This window comes from Trachurus japonicus, chromosome 10 (assembly GCF_045865225.1).
Source record: "Trachurus japonicus isolate A0001 chromosome 10, Traja_1.0".
NCBI classification, from domain to species: domain Eukaryota; kingdom Metazoa; phylum Chordata; class Actinopteri; order Carangiformes; family Carangidae; genus Trachurus; species Trachurus japonicus.
The window spans coordinates 10,268,302-10,292,998 of record NC_140916.1 but is presented as its reverse complement, the minus strand read 5'-3'; the positions used below and the strand labels follow the sequence as shown (position 1 = coordinate 10,292,998).

Sequence of the window (24,697 nt, the reverse complement as noted above, 5' to 3'; positions counted from 1 at the left end):
TTTTTGTTTCTGTTTCTCATCGAACGAAAACAAGGAGGTAGTTTTTCAGAAGCGTTTTTTTGTTTGTTTGTTTGAATGTTTCCTCTCAACTCAACTCAACTCTGGAGGATTTTCATTCGAACGCCGTGACCGCCACCGCAGCAGAGATCAAATTAAACTGACTCTGTGATTTCCCCCGGTGCCAACTGGATGCAGGCGGGCGGCTGCTGCTTATTCACCGTGTCGTTTAGCGTCTAATAGCTCTAACTTTACCTCACCGTACGTATGGGATGATAAGACTCGCCTCGCCAGGTCAGGAAAGCAAAGCATGACAAAAAAAAAAAAGAAGCCTGAAGTAGCCGCCAGTTAGCGTAGGATTAACTCGAGGACAAGCAGCCAAGCTTCAGTAAGAACCTGGGCTACTTATAAACAAGGCCTCTAACAGCCTGTAAGCTTTTAAATGTGACCGCTTTGTTCTGACTCCTTTAATGTAAAACAACCCACACACTTTGCTCGGTGTTGACGAAGCACATTAGGTCCAGATTTAGTACGTACACACACACACTCACACACACATACAGTATGTTGTCGCATTTCCTCACACCAGCATTTTCCCAGGATAGAAAAACAAGTTAAAGTCGTCGTTAAAATGTTTTCTATTTCATTTTGACGTTTTGTTTTTTTTCTCTGTGAAGGAAATGTCTCTGTTGGTTTGTGTAACGACGTGTCACAGCTCTGGGATCAGCTCTTGGTTTTGCTGTTGTGTTTAACTGCATTAGTGGAAGCTAAACAAGGAATTAAGCATCTGCTGCCTCGTTTAAGCACTGGTGTGTGTGTGTGTGGGCTGGGGAGTTGAGTTTTTGTCCTTTTATGTGTCGATTCTGTTGTTTTATTTTCTCCTCTGTGGGTGGCGCTGTTTGAAAATGTTGCTCTCTGGAAGATAAAAGTTAGCATTTTATTACATTTTTTTTCCCCCCCTTAATTTGTAAATAGTTTTACTCATTTAGAGCAGCAGCTAATGATTATAATCGTCATTATCTGCCAGTTATTTTTTATTTTCTAAATGATTAATCAGAAAACAGCCCAAATAAACAAACCATAGCAAATTGTCACATTTGAGAAAGTGAAGGAATCAGATTTTCTGACAGTGTTGCTTGGAAAAATGTCTTAAATGATTAATTGATTACCAAAATATTTACTAGATTAGTATTATTTTGATAAATGAAGTGATTAGTCATTATGTCTCTATAGATCTGCCTTGAAGGTATTTTTTACCACCGATTTCCAATTTGTAAATTTTGCTTGAAAGGAAAAGTTGAACAGTTTGGTAAAGTCTGTTACATATGAAGCTGGAGCCACGAGGTGATGGACACACAAACGGGAGAAAACAATTAACATTATTTATCTCGTGTGTTTAATCTGGACACAAAGAAAATGTTAAAACAGCATTTTGTGATTTTAAACTACTGGATGAACTGCACACGACTCCTTATAAAACATGTATTTGCATGTTAATTGACATTTTCAGATGTTAAAAGATGATTTTAAACTTTTCCCAGCGACCAGTCCAGATGTTCAGCTCATCACCTCCTCGCTCCAGCGTCTTCTCATCTGACTAATTAGAAAAACTAATGAGTCTTTTACCAAAAATGTCCTCCTGTTCCTTTAAAGTGACATTTTACACACAAAAAAAGACGCAGTTTATTAAGAAAGACAGTTGATGTCTTATGTCAAACACACACGTTTCAGTATTTCCTGCAGAAATGAAAGACGAGGAATCGTTCGGAGCGATTGTCTCTGGTTATAAACTGACAGCTCATCGTCTTCAACGCTCCTCCTGCGCTCTGAACTCATAAACCTCAGTGAAGGCTTTGATTGTATTCAAAAGCACCACAGTTACGGCTGCTTTGCTCTTCACATAAAAAAAACAACTAAACAGAACAAAAAAAAAAACAGAAACTACTGACTTGACCTGTGCATGTTATTATGTGACACCACTTTGAATTTAAAGAAGAAAAAAAAAACGCTCCAACAGTAGATTTACCCTCCGGCGGACGGGGAGGACGGGTCAGGTGACTCCATGTTGTGTTTTCCGAGGCGTGAACGTAAGCGATTTTTGTCAACAGTTGTTTGACTTTTCCTGTTTTGTAGTGTGATCATGTGACGGAGCCGGGTGTGTAGCTGTGGGATGGGTAATCTCTCTGTTTCTGTGTGAGGACAGATGTTACATTTGTGTTTTAAAAGATGAACAACGAGGAGGAGGATATATTGTATTTATTTATTTTAACGGGACGCTTTGTGTCAATGTCCAACAACGCCATTTTCTATCTACAAACTTTTGTGTTATAACGAGGCAGAAGTCAGCATGGTGGGTTTTCTTTTTTTAAATAAACGCCATTTTTGAACATCCTCTCCTTCGACTGTTCACTACATCACACACACACATACACACACCTCAGGAAATAAGCTGCTGCCTCATCCTGTCATTTAGTTTCAGTCAAGGGAGCTTCACTTTTTATCATTTGCACCAATAAGAGGAAGACGGCATGAAACTACGTACAAAGTCTGCTCAGATTGGAGTTTATAAATCTGATCATTTTATTCTAAATTTGACCAAATTTGTCATTTTGAATTCTCAGACTAAATCTAAATTACAATATTTTTTAATAGCTGTCCTTTAATTGTATCAAACATTAGGATCAGATCTAATCATTGATGACAGTTTTGTTCAACCAACAGTCTGTATTTGCATCTTTAACTGGCAGCGAAGTTACTGGCATCTGTTGCTCTGTCAAGTCACCTGGACCTGACAGTGTGACTATTAAACAGAAAAATACAACTAAATAGAACATGAGGAGTGAAGGTTGTCATTTCAGTGATACATCAACTTCCCAAAAAAAAGAAAAAACAATACTGAATTTATAGATTTGATCAAAGTAAATAATAAAGGAGGAGATGAGAGATCAGACCTTGGTTTTGTCTCCCTCTGCTGGCAGGAAGTGTCACCGCTGCTCTGTCCGTGTCAGTTCAGTGTGATCCTCAGACTCCAGCTCCTCCTCCTTCACTTTACACCTCTGGGCGCTAAATATAAAATATGAGAAGAAAAAAAAGAAAGAAGAAGAGTGAAGAGAGAGGATGGTGTCGATTTTACCACCGACGAGCCTCAACTTCACACTTCACACACATTACATATTCATCTGTGTGTGTGTGGCTTCTTCACAGCAACATTTAACAAGAATTTAATCACTTGACATTATCCTTAGTGCTTTATAATGGAAGCAGACAAATGTCAGTGCACTTCTAATACTACTTCTTAAAGCCCCTGTACGGAGCTTTTAACTGGATACGCAAAAGTCTCTGGTTTCTGCTGATGTGTCTCTCTTACCTACAACAGCAAATGAGCCCATCAGTGTGAAGATACGCTATTTCTAAGTAGTCTAATTCTATACCTCTGGAAGGCATGGTCGGATCGGACCACTGACGAAACGATACGAATAGATACATTACGCTGCTAAAAAAAAAAAAAAAAAGCAAGTCCCATCTTCTTTCCGACGTTTCCAAAACAAATCTACACGCGCCGGCCAGACAAACGCCTTCATGACAGTGGGAAATGCAGTCTTCATTCAATCGCTTTCGTCCACAGGGGCTGCCAAAATCAACACTAAATGAAAGGTCTGTACAGGGGTTTAATATTAATTTGTGTGTAGAATAGAAAACACAGATGCAAGACAGGATCATCTTAGACAATGAACCAGTCTTAGGATGTCAAATATGACTGCTATATAACATATAAAACTTTGAGATGTTACTGTCCTTATTCATTTTCAACATCAGCACAGAATACATGATTAAATGTAACACTAATAATAGCTTTAAGTCTTTATATCACTTTTTTCTTAGTGTTACAACAATTGTTTTATAAGTAAATAATTAAAACCAGGTAAGAGAAAAGAGGAATTTTAAGTCAGTGAGCAACAGAAAAGTATTTGCACATCCAAACGGTTAGATGCAGCTGCGTAGAAAAGCGTCACTCACGTCTTGAGAAAAAGAAAAAGTAGATCCTGCAATACTGTTCTTGCAAGCCATCACCTTTTAATAATGAAAACTGACGTCTCAGTCCTACTAGACCTTCATCAAAAAAACATCTCCAATCATTATAAAGTAAAATCTAACCAGTAAATCAAGTCAGACATAAACAAAGGCCAAGACAAAGAAATGTATTTTTAAAGAGATTTTGAAGTGGTTAAAAAAAAAATCTGAAAACATATTTTCAAGGTTGCACAATCCTCCTGAGTTATTCTTAAATCATAAAAACACATCAAAAATGGTTTAATATGCATCAACACACACACACACACACACACACACATGACAACCACAGGCTATGATAACAATGAGCTCACTGAACCTCCACAGCAGCCGTCTAAATCATCTTGATTTATCAGCTCCTGGTCATTTTTTAAAATATTTTTATTATTTTTTTTTATTATTATCAGGATCTGAATCAGAACAAACTTTAATCACGTCATCCTGAATTAAACTCATCTACAAAAACACCTTCATACCTCAGTTAAAACACCTGAACAACGGAGACATCATCAGATCCAGAGCTAATTACATACCAGTGGTTTTTATTTTTTTATTTTTTTCGTCTGATGCAATCAATCCTATAAAATAAAAGCAGCGACCTGAGGCGGCAGCGGCGGCGTTGGCTGTAAAGCTGCTGCTGCGTCGCTGCCAGACACGACTTGCCCGAAAGCTGCCTCAGCTCCGTCCTGCTCCTCCTGCTGCTGCGTCAGATTAAAACCCTCAAACAAAAACCAACTCTTATAATTTCACTATTTATTCAAGCAGCGGGCCAGATGGCAACAACACAACACGTCAGGCCTGAACATAGAAACACACACACACACACACACACAGAAACACATAAACACACGCACACACACACAGAGCAGCAGATGACCTCGTCTGTGTGTTATGAAAACAGCAGCTCAGATTAATGCTTAAACTTGTCCTCTTGTCTCCTTTGCATGCGAGAGAGAAAGAGAGAGGGGGGAGTTAAAAGTGTTGCAGGAAGTGTGCACGCTGTGTCTTATCTGTCCATTTGGGACACGCCCCCAACGCCAACGCCGCCCGTGGCCTCGGGCTCTAAGGATCATGGGAAGGTGGGAAAGCAGAGGAGGCTCAGAGAAGCAGAAGAGGAAGAAGAAGAGAGAGAGAGAGAGAGATGAGCATGAGGAGGTTTTTCCGAGCGCAGCGGGACGAGGACTTCAGTCAGATCCAGTATCTGACGGCCAAGTGCACGCGCCTCGCTCACGACAAAGGTGAGTGATGATGATGATGATGATAATGATGATGAAGGAGGTCACGACTTTGACCTCTGACAAGTGGAGTTACTCATTGACATCTCAGAGATTTAGGTCATCAGGAACACCTGGATCAAACTAGGTCATGTGTAACAGCATCACACTGAGAGACACAGACCATAATTAGACCATATAATATAATGACAGTTTTAGTTTTTTGGTGCTTTTATTTTGTAGTTTTTTTTTGTTACTTAAAGGGTGAATGAAACATCTGCCTTTCTGCACAGTGCAGTTCAAAAGCATCAGGCCAACAACAATAAACTAAATGTAAACAATAATAGACGACCTGTGCATTCATTTTCGATTTTCTTCTACTTTTTAAAACCATTTCAGGCCTTTTAAGGCATGTTACAGATTCAGCTTTTTCAGTTTTGCTTCACCTGTTTCTTCAGCATTAGCATGCAATTTCTTCAGAAAACATATTATCGAGTTCTAGTTTCACTCGATACAGTAATGATTAAAGTACTTGAGGGGCCAGTAATTAAATTAGCTTAATGTTTAATTTGGAAAATCCCAAGGGCCAGTTTCAGTGTCGTAACGACCCCAAGAACGTGTAATAAACAGCACAAGTGTGACGTAAAATACTTTGTAATTTACCACACACAGTCCTGCAGTACCTGGAAGTTTACTCTTTCTACTTTTTACTGTATTTGAGAATAGTTTAATATTCAGAATAGTTTCTTGCTATAAAATGATTCACTTAAAGACGATATAACAACAGCTTGAAGAAGTTGATGTCGTTTGTTCTTGTGAATCTCCTCCGAACATGTTCAGGAGTGAACTGTTGTTTACTTTACTGGTTCAAAGTTCACAACTTCAAAGTGAAAATCTGCCCCCGACCGTAAAACATGAAGAAACAACACTCGTCTCATAAAAACCAGAGTGACAACAACCAGCAGATTGACTTCAGGAAAAGGGAAACACCTCGTCAACTTTACTGCAGAGTTATAAATATAATCCCCCCCCCCCACCCACCCAAAGTATATTCACATTTTATTTACTTTAAAAAACGAAAAAAGATTAAACATGAGTTGATTCTTCTTTCATTCAGCAACAGATTACGGTAGTCTGATTTGACTCTGAGATCAAATCAGATCAAATTGTGTTGGTTTATTCACAGTAATTAGACTTCTGTGTTTTCTGGACGATAAACTGATGTTAACTCAATCAACTCAATCAAAACTCGCAAACAAAACACATTTAAACAAATAATATAATTTTCCACAGAAATCTTTAGTTATTTTTTTATGTAAAAAATAAAATTAAATGAATTTCTCCCCATAATGTGTTTAGTTCGACATGTTTTAAAAAACCTATAAATAGAAATGTGTTGGTATCAAGTTCTGTATTAAAATGACAACCTTTGTCTTAATTAACATATCAGTTACTGAGACTTTTGGCCAAAATAAAACATGAAAGACTCACGAAGGGCTTCACAAAAAATACATAATACAGACATATAGACAAATAGCAATGAAAAAGCAGTAACACATTTCATGAAATGCAGCAAAAACGACTCTGTACATTCCCAGGATGAGTGAGTCTGGTGTAATTGATTATTTAAACACAGGAAATCGTTACGGCTGCGCTAGTGCATTAGAGCTAATTTGATGACGACAGCACAGCACATCTGGAGCTGCATATTAAATGTCTTTATCATGTTTCATGGATAACTTTATATTTAGTGACATGATGTGACCTTTGTTGGAGTTGCATTAACTCATATAGGCCTGATCTGGTTCTACTATATGTGATGAAGAGACATCATGAGAGACGAGAGCAGCTGCAGAGAAGAGGTTTTAAATACCAACGTGTCTGCAGCTGGTCCATACGCCGACATTTACAGATTCAATTAAGTATGAAATTATACATCACAAACATTTTATCCTGTTGTTCCTGCATCAGCTGCTCAGTCGTCTCCTGTTACAGCCCAAATATTTCATTGTTTTTATATCAAAATCCCTCAGTTTACTTTTCCCATGAAGGCAAAGAGCTCAGTCCTGCTCATCACACTCGGCAACACTCGATTATTAGCACAAAAAGTTCTGCACACCGACGTCTTACTCTGGTGAATCAGGTCTGAACAAGTTGTGATATTTACCCGTCTTTAAAGGGGATATTATGGAAATATCACTTTTTGAAGGCTCTTTAACATAAATTTCAGTGTCGGTCTTGCCTTCAGGCCCCAAAAATGTGAGAAATGACAAAACCAATCTGTAATTTTCAGGCCCCCTACAGTAGGTTGAAATCCATGTGGTTTTACAAGCTGTTCCCTCAGTCTGACAATTATGTCATTAGTTTTCGAATTTGCATAATACCACCCCTACCTGTGAGTACTGGTAAAGGGGGCGGGGCAAGCAGTGGTTCATTTGCATTTAAAGGGACAGGCACTGAAACCAGCCGTTCTGAACAGGGCTGTTTTGAGAGGATGAAAAGTACTGTGATGTTTGGTCATTGGGGGATTTTGATCGAAGCATGTCACAGACATCTCTCTAACTATTTAAATTTGTGGAAAAAGGGGAATAATATGTCTCCTTCAATGTTTGTTGTGTGTCTGCATGTGTAGAGAATCGACAGCACTAAGTGATTGCACTTTCTTTTAACATTACGATAGAAAATATATTCATTTAAATCATTCAAACAGTGATATATTTGATAATGCATCATAATAGTTTATATATAACTAGGAAAAGGTGAACCATCATGAACATCCTAACAGGAACTAGATCCGATATAATAGAAGCTCTTATGCACAGTAACAAGACAATAGACTCTAAGTGCGAATATAATAAATAGAAAAAGGAAAAAAGACAATTATAGCATCACATCAATTATCAGAATACAGGCCAAAATACATCAAATGGTCCAAATGGAACCGAAAAAACTTGGACATAATGTCCAAATATCTTGATTAGACCAAGATCTGGATCAAAATATATTAGTAATCCCTTCACAGAAGTCTCCCATCTCTATCCAACTAGAGAATAAAAACAACACAACCCCCCCCCAGTAAGTGTTGTAGTCAAGATGTGTGACTGTTGTGTGTCTGCAGCCGTGGTGGACAGGGAGTACCTGATGTCCAGAGAGCGGGAGAGGAAGCTGCAGAACGACCTGGACGCCGTCAGCGCTCGACTGCTCCACCAGGAGCAGGTGAACATGGAGCAGAAGATGAAGCAGGACGAGCTCCTCGGACGCATCCACCAGCAGCAGGTGAGAGTCGCTGGTTTCCTCCTGAACATGGAGGTGTCATCTGTTAGTGTTGGTTTGTGTCTCTTTTTGATTATTGCATGACTTATTATTAGTTGTATTTGAGTCTATTTGTGGTATCTTTTTTTGGTCCACTGGATCTTTTTATTCATAATTTTCTGTCTCTTTACAGTCCTTAATGTCCTTTTGTGATTGTTTCCATCACTTTTTCATTCTGTGTCTGCCATTTTGTGGTCATTTTGTGTCTCTTTCTGATTGTTGCATGTCTTTATAGTTGCTTCTTTGGTGTTTCTGCATCATTTTGTGGTCGACTGCATCTTTTTATTCATCATTTAGTGTCCCTTCACAGCCGTTTTGTTGTGTCTGTTGTTGTTTCGTGTCTCTTTTTGTGACAATTTCTTGTCTCTTTGAGGTAATTTTGTGTCTCTTTTTGATTGTTGCATGTCTTTACAATCACTTTCTTTAGTGCTTTTGCATCATATTTGATCGATTACATCCTTTTATTCATCATGTTGTGTCTATTTCTTGTTGTTTTGAGTCTCTTGATAGTTGTTTATGTCCCTATATGATTGTTTCCATTGCTTTTTAGTCATTCTGTGTCTTTTTGTGGTTGATTTGTGTCTCTTTCTGGTCTTATTTCAGTCAGTTTTTGCTTCTTTGTGTTTGTAGATGCATTCTGTGGTGCTTTTGCATCATATTTGGTTGATTGCATCCTTTTATTCATCATTTACATGTCTCTTTGGTGCTGTTGTGTCCCTTGATGAGTCTTTTCATCACTTTATAGTTACTTTGTGTCTATTTGTTGTTGTTTTGTGTTCCTTTCTGAGTCTTTTCGTGGCCATTTTGTGCCTTTTCTGTGGCTCATTTGAGTCTCTGCGGTTTGTTTTTCTCTTTATCATCGTCTTTATTCTCTTCCTGAGACTCTTAAACGTCTCTTTACGGTCGTTTTGTGTCTCTCTGTGGTTGTTTTACTGTCATTTCCAACAGAGACTCTGGCCCAGGCGCCCACTGATCTCCTGGGCCATCGGGCGCCGGGCCTACTCTAGGCCGACCGCCACGGCCTCAAACACACACACACACCGGGCTCCACAGCTCCACCTGTAATGGTCCAGACTTTACAGAACATTTATGTGATGGATACCTGTGTTTAAAAGCCAAGAAGCCGTCACCTGTAGAAACTCACAAAGCCAGAAATGTTCCCAAAAAAAAGAGTTGAACTTAACTCGGTGCAGCCTGAAGAAAAAGTGGTTAAAAAAAAAAGTAAAAGTAAAAGTAAAAAACAGGTTAATGTGGTTAAATTGGGTTCAGTATCAAACGATTCTCACCGACACTCAGCTTTATTTCAACCTCAAACGCTGTTGCAGCAATTAGACTCTTGCAATTCAGAGCGATTTTTTAAAATTTGTGTCATTTAACCTTTTGGTGTTTAACCTCATTACAGCCCCATAATTTCAACAGGCAGAGCCGCGACCGAACCAACAGGCCACCTATGCTACAACAATTACTGTAATTACGCTGCGAACAGGGCTACCAGTAAGTGCCAGTGTGAACATACGGTAAATGCAGAGAGATTTGGCAGCGGTCAGCAAACTCTTTCTTTTGGCTGTTCCACACAGGCTGCACACAGAAGGTGTGAGCAGCTTCTCGCACTGTTTAGTCCTGATGGTTTATTTTTTTAAAGGCCAGTGTTTCACATGACAAATCTAATACTAGAGAAACCCGAGGATGTGGCAGGAAACTGTTTCCAGACTCGGGGGGGAAACGCCTCGATTATGGTGACTCGAGGAGGATTTTCAGCTCTTCCACAAAAAACTTTGGTGGTATTTCGTTTGACATTTGGAGAGTGTGACTCACCCAGTCTCCAGTCTACAGTAGGTTTGATATACAAGCGTCAGGCCTGGACTTGCCACACACACACACACATTCACACACACACTCTGACTTTCAGGTGTGTTTGATATCAGTGTGCAAATGATAACGACCTCTGCAGGGGAATCTGAAAAGATCATGAAGCACCGAGTCCAATAAGGTCAACATGCCGGGTTGATACGGGGCTGTTTATGAAGATTTTGTGTGTGTTTGGGTTCATGAGAGTAACTGTGCAGCAGAAAACAGATAATTATAGGGAAAACATGCGTTAAAACAGACAATAAAACAGTGTAAGCATGAAGGGATCGTAAAAAGTGATAAAGCAGAAATGTTTGTGTGTAAATCTGCTCTAAAAAGTGGGATTTACCTCAGTGTTTGTTGTGCACGTGTCTCTCCTGCAGGACCTGGTGCACATGCTGCAGCAGCGCGTGGGCCTCCTGGTGGAGGAGAGCTCCCGGGACGCGGCGTTGCTACAGCAGGTCGGCTCAGAGCTGCTGTGTCTGCAGAGCTCCGAGGTGAAGCTGGAGGGCCTGGTGGAGGAGCTGCACGCCGAGGCCCAGCGCAGAGCCGCGGTGGCAGAGGGCCTCCAGGCGGAGCTGCATGCTGAGGCCCGACGCAGGGCCGAACTGACGGAGAGCCTCCAGGAGGAGCTGCGCAGGTAAGCCCACAGCAGGCGTCACTTCAAAGCTCTGGAGGTTTGAGACAGTAGAGGATAAAAACTAAAAGTGAATGAAGTGAAAGAAACAAAGATAAAATCAAAATCAACCTTATGTTGCATGAATGAATGAATTTTATTTTATTTATGTGTCATACACCAATTAAGTTGCCCAGCCAATAAGACACAGATTTCATACTCATAGCCAGCAGATATATGAGTACAAACAAAACAAATCTAACTAGATTGTACATTTCAAGTAGAATTCAGACTAATAATTCATTCCTTTTTAATTTCCAAGCAATTTTTATGAAAGTAGCTATAGTAAAGACCTCTTGCACTTTAGAAAACAGTGTGTTTCTGAATTTGTTGCATGTTTGTGTTTTCTTGAGCTGCAGTGTATTGAGCTCTCAGGGCCACCGTAGAAATATGTATGAAATTCAGTTTGTTTCTGTATATTTACCTTGAATGGAACAAATAAAAAAGCCTTTAATAATAATATTTCACTCAGAGTAAATATTTCTTGCTGTAGAGCAGGATCAAAGTGATATAAAGGATGTTTTTCAGACAGTTTGGACTGAGGTGGTTTTAGCCATAAAAGGACAGAAGTGAGTGTTTGAAGCAGCTTGTGTGGTCGCAGGCTTCAGGTTCGCAGGTTAACGCACATTAACAGTAATGAAGTGCAGCTCCGCAGACGAGAGGCTGAGGAGGAAACAGCTGAGGAGACGAGTGAGGAAACCTCCGTCACTCTCCGTGTTGTTTCTCTGTCAGTTTGGACACATTCCTCCATGTTTGAGTCCAGCTGTTCAAACTGAGGCAAATATTTAAAAAACAAAAAAAGGAGCAGTAATGTTAAAGATAAAGACGCAGATGAAGAAGAGAAACATTCACATGAATAAAGAAGAAAGTGAGTCCACAGAGTTTTGGCTCAGTGTCACAGCCTGTTATCACATCAGAGACACAGGAGGAGGAGGAGATGAAAGTAAATTCCTATAGAGACGTATCATAAAACGCTTTAATACGACTGTGAAAATGAATCTCACTCACTCACTCACTCACTCACTGGCCTGTGAGGGATGAAAATAGAAAATTCAGATTCACAGACGCGTCTGAGGAAGAAACACCTGTAAAAACACCAAAACATGAGAAACAGGAGTTTAGTTCAGAGCAAAGACGTCGATTACAGACTTAAAACACCTCAAATGAACTTTGATTTTAGAGATATTATATAAAAACTTGCAGAATAATCTAAAATGTTCTTCATTTTTATCCTCAGGCCTCTTTAAATCTTTAATAACATCACACTTTACTTCCAGATCTTCCTGTTTTAGCTGATCTATGCACTCTTATTTTAACATTTTAATAAAATGTTAAGTTTTTTTTTTATCCTTAAAGCAGAAGTAAGCGATCCGGTTGTTTTGGCTAACTTCCTGTCAGCGGACGGAGTTAGCAGTCCCTGCCCTCGTCCCTACATCACCACATTTACGCGCATCCCTTGGCTGCACACACAGAGAGTACCGCCCCTTTATGCCGTTCTCTCTCCTCATTGGATAAAGCTTGTAGGATACAAGGAAAGTTTTCTCCTCGGCTGACAGCAGAGCAGAGTGACTGACAGACCCATTTCAGACCAAACACTCTATGTAAGTGATTGCTGTCGGAAGATATAACTATTTAAGACTTATATTAACACAAACATTCCGCTTACTTCTGCTTTAATGTTTTTATGGCTTTTATTGTTTTGCATCAAGACAGTGTTAAGATGCAAATTTTATATGTTCTGCTGTGTTGACACGTTTTTCTTGTGTCTTCAGGTTTTTCACTTTTCTTTTACTTGGATTGTAAATGAGGTCTCTACATTAGTGTGTTTCTGAAATTATGTAAAGGTTGAATGAATTAATGAATTAATGAAATATTGCAGCATCATAAAATATCTGGAAAAAAATAAAATACACAATGTGTTTGTCATTAAAAAGATGAGATGAAATAAACGTGCAACATATGAGAGGAAACATTAGTTTGTTTTTTGTTATCAAAACTTAGAATATTAAACTAGTTGTCAGTATCACCACATTTAGCGCATATCTCATTGGTTTGTATGTTTGTATTATTGTCAGTGATCATGTGGATGGAACTTAAACATAAAACTTCTGACCCTGACGGCTTTCTATGTGTTATTTTTTCAGTAAGATGAGTGAGATGTTTGTGTTTCTGTGTCTGACAGTAAGAACGTGGAGGTGGAGGAGCTTCAGGAGCTCAGCAGAGCCCTGAGCGAGGAGCTGCAGGAGTCGACCAGAGCTCATCAGAAGGAGGTGAGAGGAGCAGACACGAGTTTCTGTCTGATTCAGAGTGAGAGAGGTTTGTGTTTGAGCTTCTAATAGGAACCAGATACAGGACCTTCAAAATAAAAGCATGCAAGGGTTTAAATTTGGATGAAATATAAAAATTATGATATTCTGAAGCAGATGTGGGCTGATGTGGCAGGTTGTCATTGTAATCCCACTTTCCACCAGCAGGTGTCAGGATCGGACACTTTTGTCCAGCAGCTTTTTTTTTGCTCTGATGTTTTCTGAGTGAACATAAATAGATAAGTAATGGACTTTTAATGGTTTTACAACGAACGTGGAATATTTCTCTTTGTCAGACTTGCGGCCAACAAACTGCTTGAGAAATAAGGCAGCGCAGCATCAGCCGGCTGCCAGCTCCCGCAATCTGAAGTGATGGATTAACGCCGCTCCTGCTGTCTCAGGCTAATTTTGGTCAACGTGGCCGAGCGCCAGATAAAAAAACAACCCCCCAAAAAAACCCAGTGAATTACAGCTGCACCACTGGATTTTGAATAATTAATTTCATGAAACATAAAACCTAAAGGTTCAAATTTATGTAGCGTGGCCACATTTTTTAAAAACTACCACCACCACCTCAGAGGGAGAGACACACTAATTCAGACTTTACTGGCACTGGGTTTTGTTGCAGTGTGTGTGCGGTCCGGGCATTAGTGAAGCATTCCTGTGCACTGTCAGGAGTTTCTCTTTTATTTACACTTGGCCTCAGGGACTCACTCCCTCACCGGCGGCCTCGGCTTCAACCAGTCCATCAGACAGCAGCAGCAGCAGCAGCAAACAACCCCCCGCCCCGGTATAACCCCACAATTACCTTCCCTTTGAGATCTGCACGAGTCCAGGAGAACAAAACAGCAGACGTGCCCTGTCTGTCTGACACAGACCTAATGAGAACATTTATTCGCAGCCAGTGAATTATAACGTGAAAGTCGTGGGAGTCGAAGACAAAAATCTGACCCCACTGCGTTTGAGAGAGAAAGAGAGAGAGAGAGCAGTCGTTTCTTTATTTAGCAAGTATAATATACAGAACCAACAAGATATCTACATTGATACAGAACAGCACATCAAAATGCACATTAGTCAAAAACATTGTGTAATAATAGATCATATATATAGATACAGTATAAAGAAAATATATATGTAAATAAGTCAAAGATGGGTACAAAAATGATAAAGAATAAAAGAAAATATAAAAAAGCAAAAAAAATAACAACAACAGAGGGTCAGTCAGAGGCTTCAGGGAGAAATGTTTCATAATGACTCAGTAATGTGTTGCTTTTTTTGTTGTTTATTAAATTGAGAGATTTAAACAGAGAGTTTAGTTCAGTAGAAAAAGAGCGACCTTAGGTAAAAATGTAGTTTGTGAATAAAAAAAATTGCATAAATGATGATAAAGTTCATCAGGTGTTCAAGAGCGAGTAGACAGATTGAAAAAGTGAGACTTACTGTAAGGTTACTCCAAAAATCTTTCCGATATGTAACAATCAGTCACTTTTATGTTGTTGTGTTTCAGGTGAGAGCGCTGCAGCAGGAGAACGAGGGGAGTCTGAGGAAGCTCCAGGAAACAGCAGAACAGTTTGAGTGGCTGTGTCAGCAGCAGCGCTACTGGATACGATGTGTCAGGAGGTGAGAGAGAGAAAGGAGTACAGAATCACATGAGGACATTGAACGCAACACTATGAACACTGTGAACTGACTTTTCTGGCACCAGTTAAACTATAAAAAATAACAATTAGAGTCCAAAGCTGATCAAACCAGAACCACACAGTCCAGACAGTCGAGTTTTAATGATGTTTTTCTAACTAAAGTTATTTAGATGGGAAAATAATTTGAAAATTTGAAACTTCTGAGGGTTAGGGTTAGTTTGTGTAACTGTTGGTGAACGTACGAACAGCAGCAGCAGGAACAGTAGGCTACTGACAGTGTGGTGTTTTTTTTATTTTTTATTCCTGTATAAATGCAGCAGCAGCAAATTGGTTTGTAAGTGGTCTCGTTGTTTCAGCTTCATCTGAAAGTGTTTAGCTTTTTCCAAATGACCACATTAGAAAGTGGAGCACGGAGGCTGCCATTAGAGAGAGAGAGAGAGAGGCGAGACACAATGAATCACACAAAGAGAGATTGTGGTGAGGTTTCTCCAACATTACTCATTTGTGGGATAAAGTTCAACCTGCAGGTCTGATCTAAAACAAGAGTAGATGTTCGATGACACAAAAACACCTTATTTTGAAGGATTTGGGGCCTTAAGTCTTGAAGAAATGAGATCTGAACAGAGTTTCATCTGAAATAAACTTTGTATCCTGGAGATGGAGGAGCTGCACAGTCACATTTTGTTCTGGGCCGTGACCTTTATGAGCATCAGAGGATGATTTTCAGGTTTCTCAAGTGTTTTGATCTGAAAAGTGAGAAAATCAAGATTGATGCCGATGTTAATGCAATAATAATGTGTTAATGCAAATTCCTTTTGACAGCACTATTTATCAGATTAATAAATAATATGTTACATTGATCTTTGATCCCACACATAGTTTGAATCAATTGCTGGAAATGAAATCAGCTGCAGTCACAAGTTAAACTGTTTAAGGGACATTTTAAACAAATAAAAAACACATGATTCACTTGTGATTAACGACACTCATGGAATTAATTAATCTATTTTAAATATAATGTAATTATGTTGTTTAGCTCGTTAATAAATACCAGAACTCCCCTTTGCACAGTCACTTTTCATCATCTTTAAGTTCTGCTTTTAAGATAAAAAAATAAACTTATCAGATTTTAGAGGCTGATCTGAAGTTCAGTCACTGTTTCCTTTGTTCAATCAGTCGTATCTGAGCAGCAACATGAACAGACCTGTTGTTTGTGTAGATTCAAAGAGCGTCTGCTGGAGGAGAAGGAGGCTCTGCTGCAGCAGGTCGACAGGCTGCAGAGGAAAGCTGAGAAACTGAAGAAGAGGTCACAGGACGAGCGTCACACAGGGACACAGAGTCTCCTCTGCCCCCTACAGGACACTGAGCGCAGTGACAGGTGAGACACGACGACGAACCTCAGCAACATGAAACACAGTCCATAGTTTGTCCACAGATTGTTTGCAGGGTGTTTCAGCTGCCTCTCTTCTGCAGCAGTGTAGCATCGTGGGAGGCTGATGCAGATGCAGATGCAGATGTGGTCGACTTGGAGCGTGAGGTGGAGAAGTCAAACACGTTGTGCGAAGAACTCTTTAACCAGGTATCAGTTGAACGTTTTCCTCTCAACGTCTCTGCATCTCAGAGTGAAACCGGTTCAGTCTTTTTAAACTTCGGGGTTAAACGCTACAGAATGATACAGAAAGAGTTCATTTTCATCTTGTCATCTTTACCAGAGGAGTTGTCTTCTTGAAAGTTGTTCCAGAAATTAAATGTATGTCAGACTGTAAAAAAGTAAAGAGTAAAAAGGTTGGAAGTCTCTAGGAAGCTACAATATAATATGACTTCCTCAGATCTCTCACATTTTAAGTAGGATTATGATTATTTTAAAGATTCTAATGATTTCAATGATTTATTTTAATCCAGTACCCTGTTTTTGTTGTTTTTTTTGAATATCTCTGGGCAACAAATTGAATCGTAGGCAACTGGACTTATTTGTGTAGGAAGGACTAGTCTGACACTAGTCTGGGTGTTTTGTTGATTGTTTTGTCTATAAAACATCAGATTATTCCGGTTATCACACGCATCACTCAAGGAAATGCATTCAAACTGATTGGTTAATTGGAAAAAAAAAGCCTAAATCAAGTACATCCCCATATCTATTGGTGTTGGTTATTTTTGATGTAAAAATCAATTAGGTTTTTGTCTGATTATCGAAAGTTGCTATATCTGATTGAATATTTGTTGCGTCTATAATCAAAGCTCCTATTTGCTCGCCCGACTCCTGCTTCCTGGTTGAATGAACTTTCACCAGGGCCCGAACAGAAACCCTGTATTTTTCAGAGTGACCACATTTGTATTAAAACATTTCTGGACTGGAGACAAGCGCTGATCTCAGGACTGAAATAGAAGACATCCAAAAAAAAACAAAAAAACAAAACAGCTAATATTCATCTGGGCGCGACTGCCAGTCCCTCCGGGGGGAGTTGACAAAGAGCCAGAGCTCTGAAAACTTTCGTGGGCACTGGAGTATCATCGTTGTTTTTGTCTTTTTTAAAAGGTTTGCTCCAATGCCATGCTTTATGCAATCAAAGGGAAACCGCAGAATGTTTTGTAAAGAACTCCCTGAAAAACAACTTCCAATGTGAACTCTGACAGCGAGTCAATGGGTTTCTGTTCCCAGTCAAGACGCCCACACTGGTCTCTGTTTTTGCTTCTTTACACTCATCCCTCAAGCCTGTCGCTCTCTGGATAAGACCTTATATATATATATTTGAACGTCACACACATTGCTGCTGATCATAAACATGGGTTTGGCCTTTGGTTTCATTCTGCTTGTGGATAAAAAACATAATTTCTCCGCTACAGGGACATTTTATGAGCTTATCAGAAACAGGTACATCTCCACTTAAGCCGCCTTTCAGTTCTTATTAGATTTCATATGGGACGACTTTCTCCGCAGTGATTGACTCTGTGTTTTTAAAAAATCTCTGGATCAGGAACCTACTGCGGCTCTCAAGGGTGAAATTTTAGAAATCCAAAACACAGAGCTTAGTGCTCGTGTGGGCAGAGCTGCCAGTCCACTGTGGGGCCTGGTGCCGGTGCCAGTGCTGTCAAAGCTGATCCTGAACGGGCACCGAAGTCTCATCAGTGTTTTTATTTCTGTCTGTCTGCTGTGTATTATCTCAAGGACATGCAACTTGTATGAAGTGATCAGCCGAGTATGCAGAAAAGGAGGAGGAGTGTGATCGATCGGCTGTGGTACTAGAAGAGAGCGCAGTGCCTGAAAACGGCCACAAGAGGGCAAACAAGAGGGGGAACTCATATTAGAGGTTTTTTCAGTCATGACATTCATGGTTCTCATTGACTTAAGTGTTTCCATGACAGGTCAGAGTCTTAATTTGACCAAATCTTTGCTTTATGATCGAATACCAGCAAAACCAATGACGTGCCCATCGTCTGCAGCTGCACTCGGTGCTTAGTGCTCGTTAGCAAATGTTTAATAAGCACTAAACACGAGTCCTTGTTTTAAAATATCAGCTTGTCAATAAATGGCATCCTGTCCACCTGGTAGTTTCAATTTAAAATGAAAATTAAAAAAAAAAAGCTGAGTGGAAACACCAGAAATTTAAAGAAAAAAATAAGTAAAGTACTTTTTATGTTGGCTGAGGTGGAAAAATTGGTTATTATTGTGGCATTATTGATGAAAACAAAGCGTCACACACGAAAGGAAACTTTAACTTCATTAATACAAAAAAACACTAAGGTCATATTTTCTACAGTTTTTCACCATCTGTGGTTCGACTGCTGCTCGTTTAATTGCATCCTCTTGTTTTGACTGGTTCTTCTGCAAAGGTTTCAATGGCAGCCGACGGGACAATCGGCCACCAACAGCTGCTTATCTCAATGAAACCAGTTTATGAATATTTGCATAACAGCAGCAGATGGAAATGTGCATAAATTAGCATTTTATTTTCCCAAATTTCTCGAAATTCTGTTAAAATTTGAGGCACATTTGAATGTAAATCAATTTATTGTAACTGTTATGTTTCACAGGGAAAATCTGTTCAATTCAGTATAGAAAAAAAAGATGATGAATGGATATGGGAACTATTTTCTGGGTACGCAGGGAGTTGTGCTTGACATCTGTACATGCAGACTATTATTTCTCCAACCTTTCCAGTCTAATATATGTTCTTTCGGCGCTATAACCCAGTGTGCAGAGTGCAGACACATACTTCCCCCTTCTCATCTTATATTAATAGACATTTAAATGAATACTTAAAGCCTTTAGGTAAACATAGGTGCACCTCAAAATGTACCATGTGGAACCTCATACATAAATTAGTATTCGGAGGTTGGGGTGCATATATTTTTAACAGGCTTTTTGTCTTCAAGAAAAGCTCCTCTACCTTTAGAGCAACAGTCTTTTAAATTCCTTGGACCAGAGACAAGTGAAAATCTCAGGGGTGAAATTCAAATTCAAAACACATAGATATTCATCTGAGGACGACTGCCAGCCCCCTGTGGACTTGTAGTGCTGCCAGAACATTCATAAAACTGATACTTCATGGGCACTGGAGCTTAATCAGTGCTTTATTTTATTTTATTTTTTTCTGTCTGTCTGCTTTGAAAAAGTTGAAGAATGCTGAAGAACCTTTGATTGCGGAAAAAAAGCCATTTTTCAACAAAACGGGAACCCCCGCAACGCCCCACAGAAACCTCCTTTTAGGAAGCGCTCACAAATCCTGACAGGATCTCAAACGCCTCGCCTTCCTGGAGGATTTTTCATAGTGAAGAAACCCAAAAGGTGTTTTTTTTTCCTATTTTTTATGAAAAGCTCCCCACATCTTCAGAGTGACATGTTCAGTGTTTCTTAAAAACGTGTGGATAAGAGGAGACCTGACAGACAGAACATAAGGCTAATACTCGTGTGCGGACGACTGCCAGTCCCCAGTGGAGCTGTTGTGCTGCCAGAGCCTTCAGAGATCGCTGATACTTTCTGTGCACCGGAGTCACATCAGGCCCTTTTCTCTCTCCCTCGCTCTCTGTCTGTCTGTCTGTCTGTCTGTCTGTCTGTCGGCTGCACATGGCTTCCTCCCAAACCGTCCAGGTCCTCTTCCAAAGCAGCAGAGCGATGACTAATAATGACTGGAGGGAGGTGATTGCCAATAGCCTCTGTGCTTCATTCCCCTCACCTCTCACGGGCTCTGCAGTGCATTTCTTGGGATAATTATTGTGATTGAGTGCAGATGATGCAGGGAGGTTTTTTTTTCTTCTTTCAGTCCCTGCTGAGCTGAGAGAGGGGAGGAAATTTAGCTGGAGGAGCAGGGACTGCCGGAGACATAGAGGAAACGGCCATGATAAAACGCATTACCAGCTCTGACATGATTTATATAAACGGCAGATTCACAGCGTGCAGACATGAGATTTGTTCTGGGATGATACAGAGATAGAGAGAAAATCACAGCGGTGTCTAAATGGACGGCGTTCAAGATGTTTCTCAGTGATTTTCAGGTTCAGTGAAAACTGAACTCAATGTGGTTGGAAAGTTGAAAAGTTTCTTCAACGTCAAGGTTACATATATAACTCGTCTCAGATGCATTTTTACTGACCATTTCAATGTGAATATAGTCCAGGTGGAAATCAGTGACTCCATGAGACTAAATGTCAGAAAACTGGAAGATGTTTCAGTAGCATCAAAGAGCCACAAGGGGGCGCAGGGGACACGTGTGCATTGGCGTCATTATTCGCAATGAAATCTTGTACACAAATTTATGTTTACGATTGATTTTAATGGTTTCACTTTGGACGTCTCTACTTCCTCTCACCTAACAAAAATGAAGCCACAACATCACAGATTTAAGAGCCACCATCTCGCACTGGTGACGACATTTGGAGGCAGCGTCTGTGCAGTAGCGATCAGGTGGTGGAGCCACAGTATAAAAGCACCTGCTGATAACTCTGTCAATCAATCATGGGCTCACACGGACATTATATAGCATCAAATATCAGAACAATTACATAAAACAGGTATAAAAATGGCATACAATCACAGATACCATATTTATACCAAAAATGTATTTGCTGTTTAATTCGATTTGTTAGCATGGCCTGGTTTGCCACCATGGAAGCGAGAGATTTTGTCTTCACGCATTGGGAGCTATAGGGACGTAGGCACAAAGTTGTGCCTAAGTTGTGTATAACTTAGTTCTAAGTTATACAAGATTGATAAACTACAGTTAATAAGAGTACCAGAAAAATATAAACAAGGACAGCTTCTACTTGGGGTAAGGTTTTGATTGGGTGTTTTTTTGTTTTTAGGGTGTTATTTTCTTCCGCTATCATTTACTAGAATCGGATGGAGGCAGGATAAAAAGGAGCTGGTGTTGTATTTGTGTGTATTGTGTGGCTGGAACAGCACTAATTAGGAAAGAAAGTCCAAAGAAGTCTAATTTCACTCTGTATAACTTTAATTAGCCGTCTACTGACACTGGCCCAGAGGACAAAGCACATTGCGTTTCCTTCCTGCGGCTCTGACGTCAACTGAAGGACTTGAATATGTGGCCTTGACGTCCCTGAAAAACTTTCATCCAAATTTAGCAGAATTTTATCCTCGATATCTCAACAAGCTTTGACCTTTCAGATACTTACTGGGACATTTCTCACCCTGCACTCTCTTCTTGCACCACACATCGTGTTTATTGTCTTTGGTCATCTTCACTTACAGTTTATTTTTCTGTCCTCAGGCAGGGAGTCCTATCAACGGACACCAAAAACCTCCTTGAGGACAGAAGCCTGGAGCCTGGACTCATCTTTGTTTTCTCTTCCCACCTTCTACAAACCAGAAGATAATGACTAGATGTTTGTGTGTGTTGTTAGCTATGTGGAGCACTTCCCAGTCATTGTGTAAAAAATCCCAAAACAAAACAAGCTATCCTGGAAAAATACACCTATGAAACCATAAATTCCCCGTTTGTCTCCCACAATTGTTTCACCTGTCTTGAGAAGAATCTGCGCTGTGATATACGACTGCATTGAACACTGTGCTGCTTTGTGCTGTTTCCCCTCTCGTTACTGTGACACATGCACGTCACATGTGCTCGACATTGTCTGCTCACATTTTGCTGTAATTGTCCATTATTCAGAGCTCGTAATCAACACCACTACCAAGAGTAAAAGCACCTGAGAATGTTTTCTGTTGCGTTGCCAGTGAATCTTCGCAGCTGTTTCACAGAGGAAACAACAGACGTGTTGTTTTGACCAAATCGAAGCTCTACGGGTTCCCACACGATGGGAGTTTGCTGTGTCTTCTCTCCGGTGATGAGAGTGTTTCACTAATCACTCAGCTTTTCCTTGTCAGCAAGAATCTAGGAACTACGTGAGGTAACATTAGCTCACACTAATGACGACGGCTCAGAATATGTGAACCATATGATACAGGCCGAGTGTAAAGGCAACGGCAGGTTACAGACAGTGCAAATGTTTCAGCCTGTTTGAAGTATGTATTCTGTCACACTTTATATGAACCATGTGTTCAATCATTGTGATGGTAGAATAAGGCATCAACTATATATTGTTCATATAAGCTTTAAAAAGAATAATACTAATGATTATAATATTGTTCATCTTTGGAGCACTTTTCAAAAAGTAAACTTTTTGAGGACTGAAACAATCAGAAGCTTAATCCTTTACTGAGAGAAATAAAACAACAATACAAAAGGAAATGAAAGCTTTCAACAAAGGTACATTTTCATGAGGCCTACTTAAAGGGATTGAAGTGAGGGAGAGTGAGTAAGTAAGGGATTTTTTTAATTGTCAGGCCAATTTTACTCAAGTAATGCAAGATACATGGGGGAAAAAAAGAGTCTAAACAGTGCCTTCATACTACAGTCACAATTACTTCTTTTTGTGTTGACCTTCTCTACTTTTAGCATTAGGGACACTTTGTCTCTAATTTACATAAATGTTCAGACTCTTCATTCAGTAATCGTCATGGCCTCTTGGGTAAGTCACATTTCCATAAATTAAAAGGCTAAAAGATCAAATCCTAGTTGCAGATAATTCAAATGGAATCCAAACAGCTTTTAGTCCCAGTGTTGTAGAGTTAGTACCAGATATTCAATGGTTTAACTGGATGATATCAGATAATCTGAGAAGGTGAGCAGTAAAATGTTTAGTCAAAACAACAACAACAACACTCAGTCAAAGGATCAGATGATATTTAAAGGAGGTATTTGTGAGCTTTGCTAGCTACATAGGTAAGATTATTACCATTAACAGCTGTTTGCTTTTTACTCACCAGTCTCACTGAGCTTCTGCCATCATAGTGGCACTAAATACAAGGTTATAATAGGTCCTCTGAGCAGTGCTACCTCTTCAGGGTAGCCTGAACTCTACAGTGACTCGGTATCGGAAAAGTGGCAAGACAGGCTACCCAGGCTGCAGCTAGCTGGTTAGTATGCTAACTTCAGTAGGAGAAAACAAACGTTAGAAATAGAGTCAAAATAACTTAGCTCCAGGTGAATAAAGGGATAAACTTTGATGCTGATCTCACAACATTTCTTCTAGACTATTTAGTAAACAGCTGTTAATGCTAATGTTATGTAGCATTAGTAAAACTCACAAATGGATCCTAGAAAAAGAGTTTTTGTGGCCTGAACCTAATGATATGTTGTTATGCAGGATGCAGTCAGGAGCACGTTAGGTTATGAGATACAGTACTGTACATGAAATGAATTCAGCTTCTTTGGTGAGCCGGCACTCATTGTTGAGTAAAACTTTTAAAGCAAATACTTTCCACTGACTCCTGTAATAAACAGTTTCCAGCCTGAGGATTAGTTCAGCATCTTAGTCATCGACCAAAACACTGCATTTGATTAATACCTCTCCCTGTGTGATAATTAGGGTGAGGACCTAAATTAATCCAGGATATTAAGGTCAGAGTGTGACAACGACTTTGCACTAAACAGAAACACATTAATTCTTTCTTGCATTTGCACTCCACGTCACCTTTAATGAAAAACTGAGGATTTAGAGGTTTGATGGATCATAAAGGTGCAAATATCCTCTAACAAGCTCCAAGTGGTCAGTGCCGTCAAAAAGCTGCTTTAAAGACATTATAAACAAACAAGGAAAAACACATCCAGACCAGAATAATGAGAGCAATGTTACTGTTGTGTGTGAAAAATGTGAAAAGTTCAGGCCTCAAGTTAAATGAGATACTGGAAAGACTCTGGTTTAAATCGTTAGTGGCTTCACGCAAGACTTTTCCATCATTTTTAAATATTAGTTTGTTCATTTTTGTTTTGCACTGGCATCCTCCATAAAACCTCATCACTCGCACCAGTCCTGGCTAAACGTAGACTTTGTGACTAATGACACTGAACTCGTCGATGAGGTCACAAATTCAGGATGTGTTGCATTTGCATGACGAGCTAAAAGGTTAGTAATGGAGGAAGCAAAGCAAAACTATCCCCTCAGATCTTGGGTGGGGTTTGAGTCTCAAATTCAGGTTGCATCTTAAAGACCTATAGGTCCCATCTGGGTTCTGGTCTGGAGCTCCACGTGGCCATGAAAAGAGCTTAAACGCCACATAGGGAAGGAATGTGTGTGAATATGACGGTTGCGTAATCAAGGTTGCCGGGGGTCGGAGGT

At 39.8% G+C, this 24,697-nt stretch overlaps 1 protein-coding gene across 2 annotated transcripts; it reads left to right on the top strand.

The window, feature by feature from the left end:
- The first annotated feature begins 5,126 nt into the window (after positions 1 to 5,126).
- LOC146979381 (uncharacterized) lies at positions 5,127 to 22,235 on the top strand. 2 transcript variants are annotated; one of them, XM_085789226.1, is made up of 8 exons: positions 5,127 to 5,306; positions 8,401 to 8,558; positions 10,826 to 11,082; positions 13,301 to 13,388; positions 14,932 to 15,044; positions 16,284 to 16,442; positions 16,538 to 16,643; positions 21,790 to 22,094. In XM_085789226.1, the coding sequence occupies exons 1-8, from the start codon at positions 5,210 to 5,212 to the stop codon at positions 21,826 to 21,828; spliced, it is 1,017 nt and encodes a 338-aa protein (XP_085645352.1). In that variant the 5' UTR covers positions 5,127 to 5,209; the 3' UTR covers positions 21,829 to 22,094. The 2 variants fall into 2 exon arrangements, with proteins under 2 accessions (XP_085645352.1, XP_085645353.1); XM_085789227.1 differs by having other exon boundaries at positions 5,148 to 5,306; positions 16,541 to 16,643; positions 21,790 to 22,235.
- Positions 22,236 to 24,697: the final 2,462 nt, after the last annotated feature.

Bases quoted from the DNA above. Each gene is read 5' to 3' on its own strand.
- LOC146979381 (XM_085789226.1), top strand. From the start codon at position 5,210: ATGAGCATGAGGAGGTTTTTCCGAGCGCAGCGGGACGAGGACTTCAGT. The intron at 5,307-8,400 runs GTGAGTGATGAT...GTGTGTCTGCAG, and splicing joins GCGCCTCGCTCACGACAAAG to CCGTGGTGGACAGGGAGTAC. The intron at 11,083-13,300 runs GTAAGCCCACAG...TGTGTCTGACAG, and splicing joins CTCCAGGAGGAGCTGCGCAG to TAAGAACGTGGAGGTGGAGG.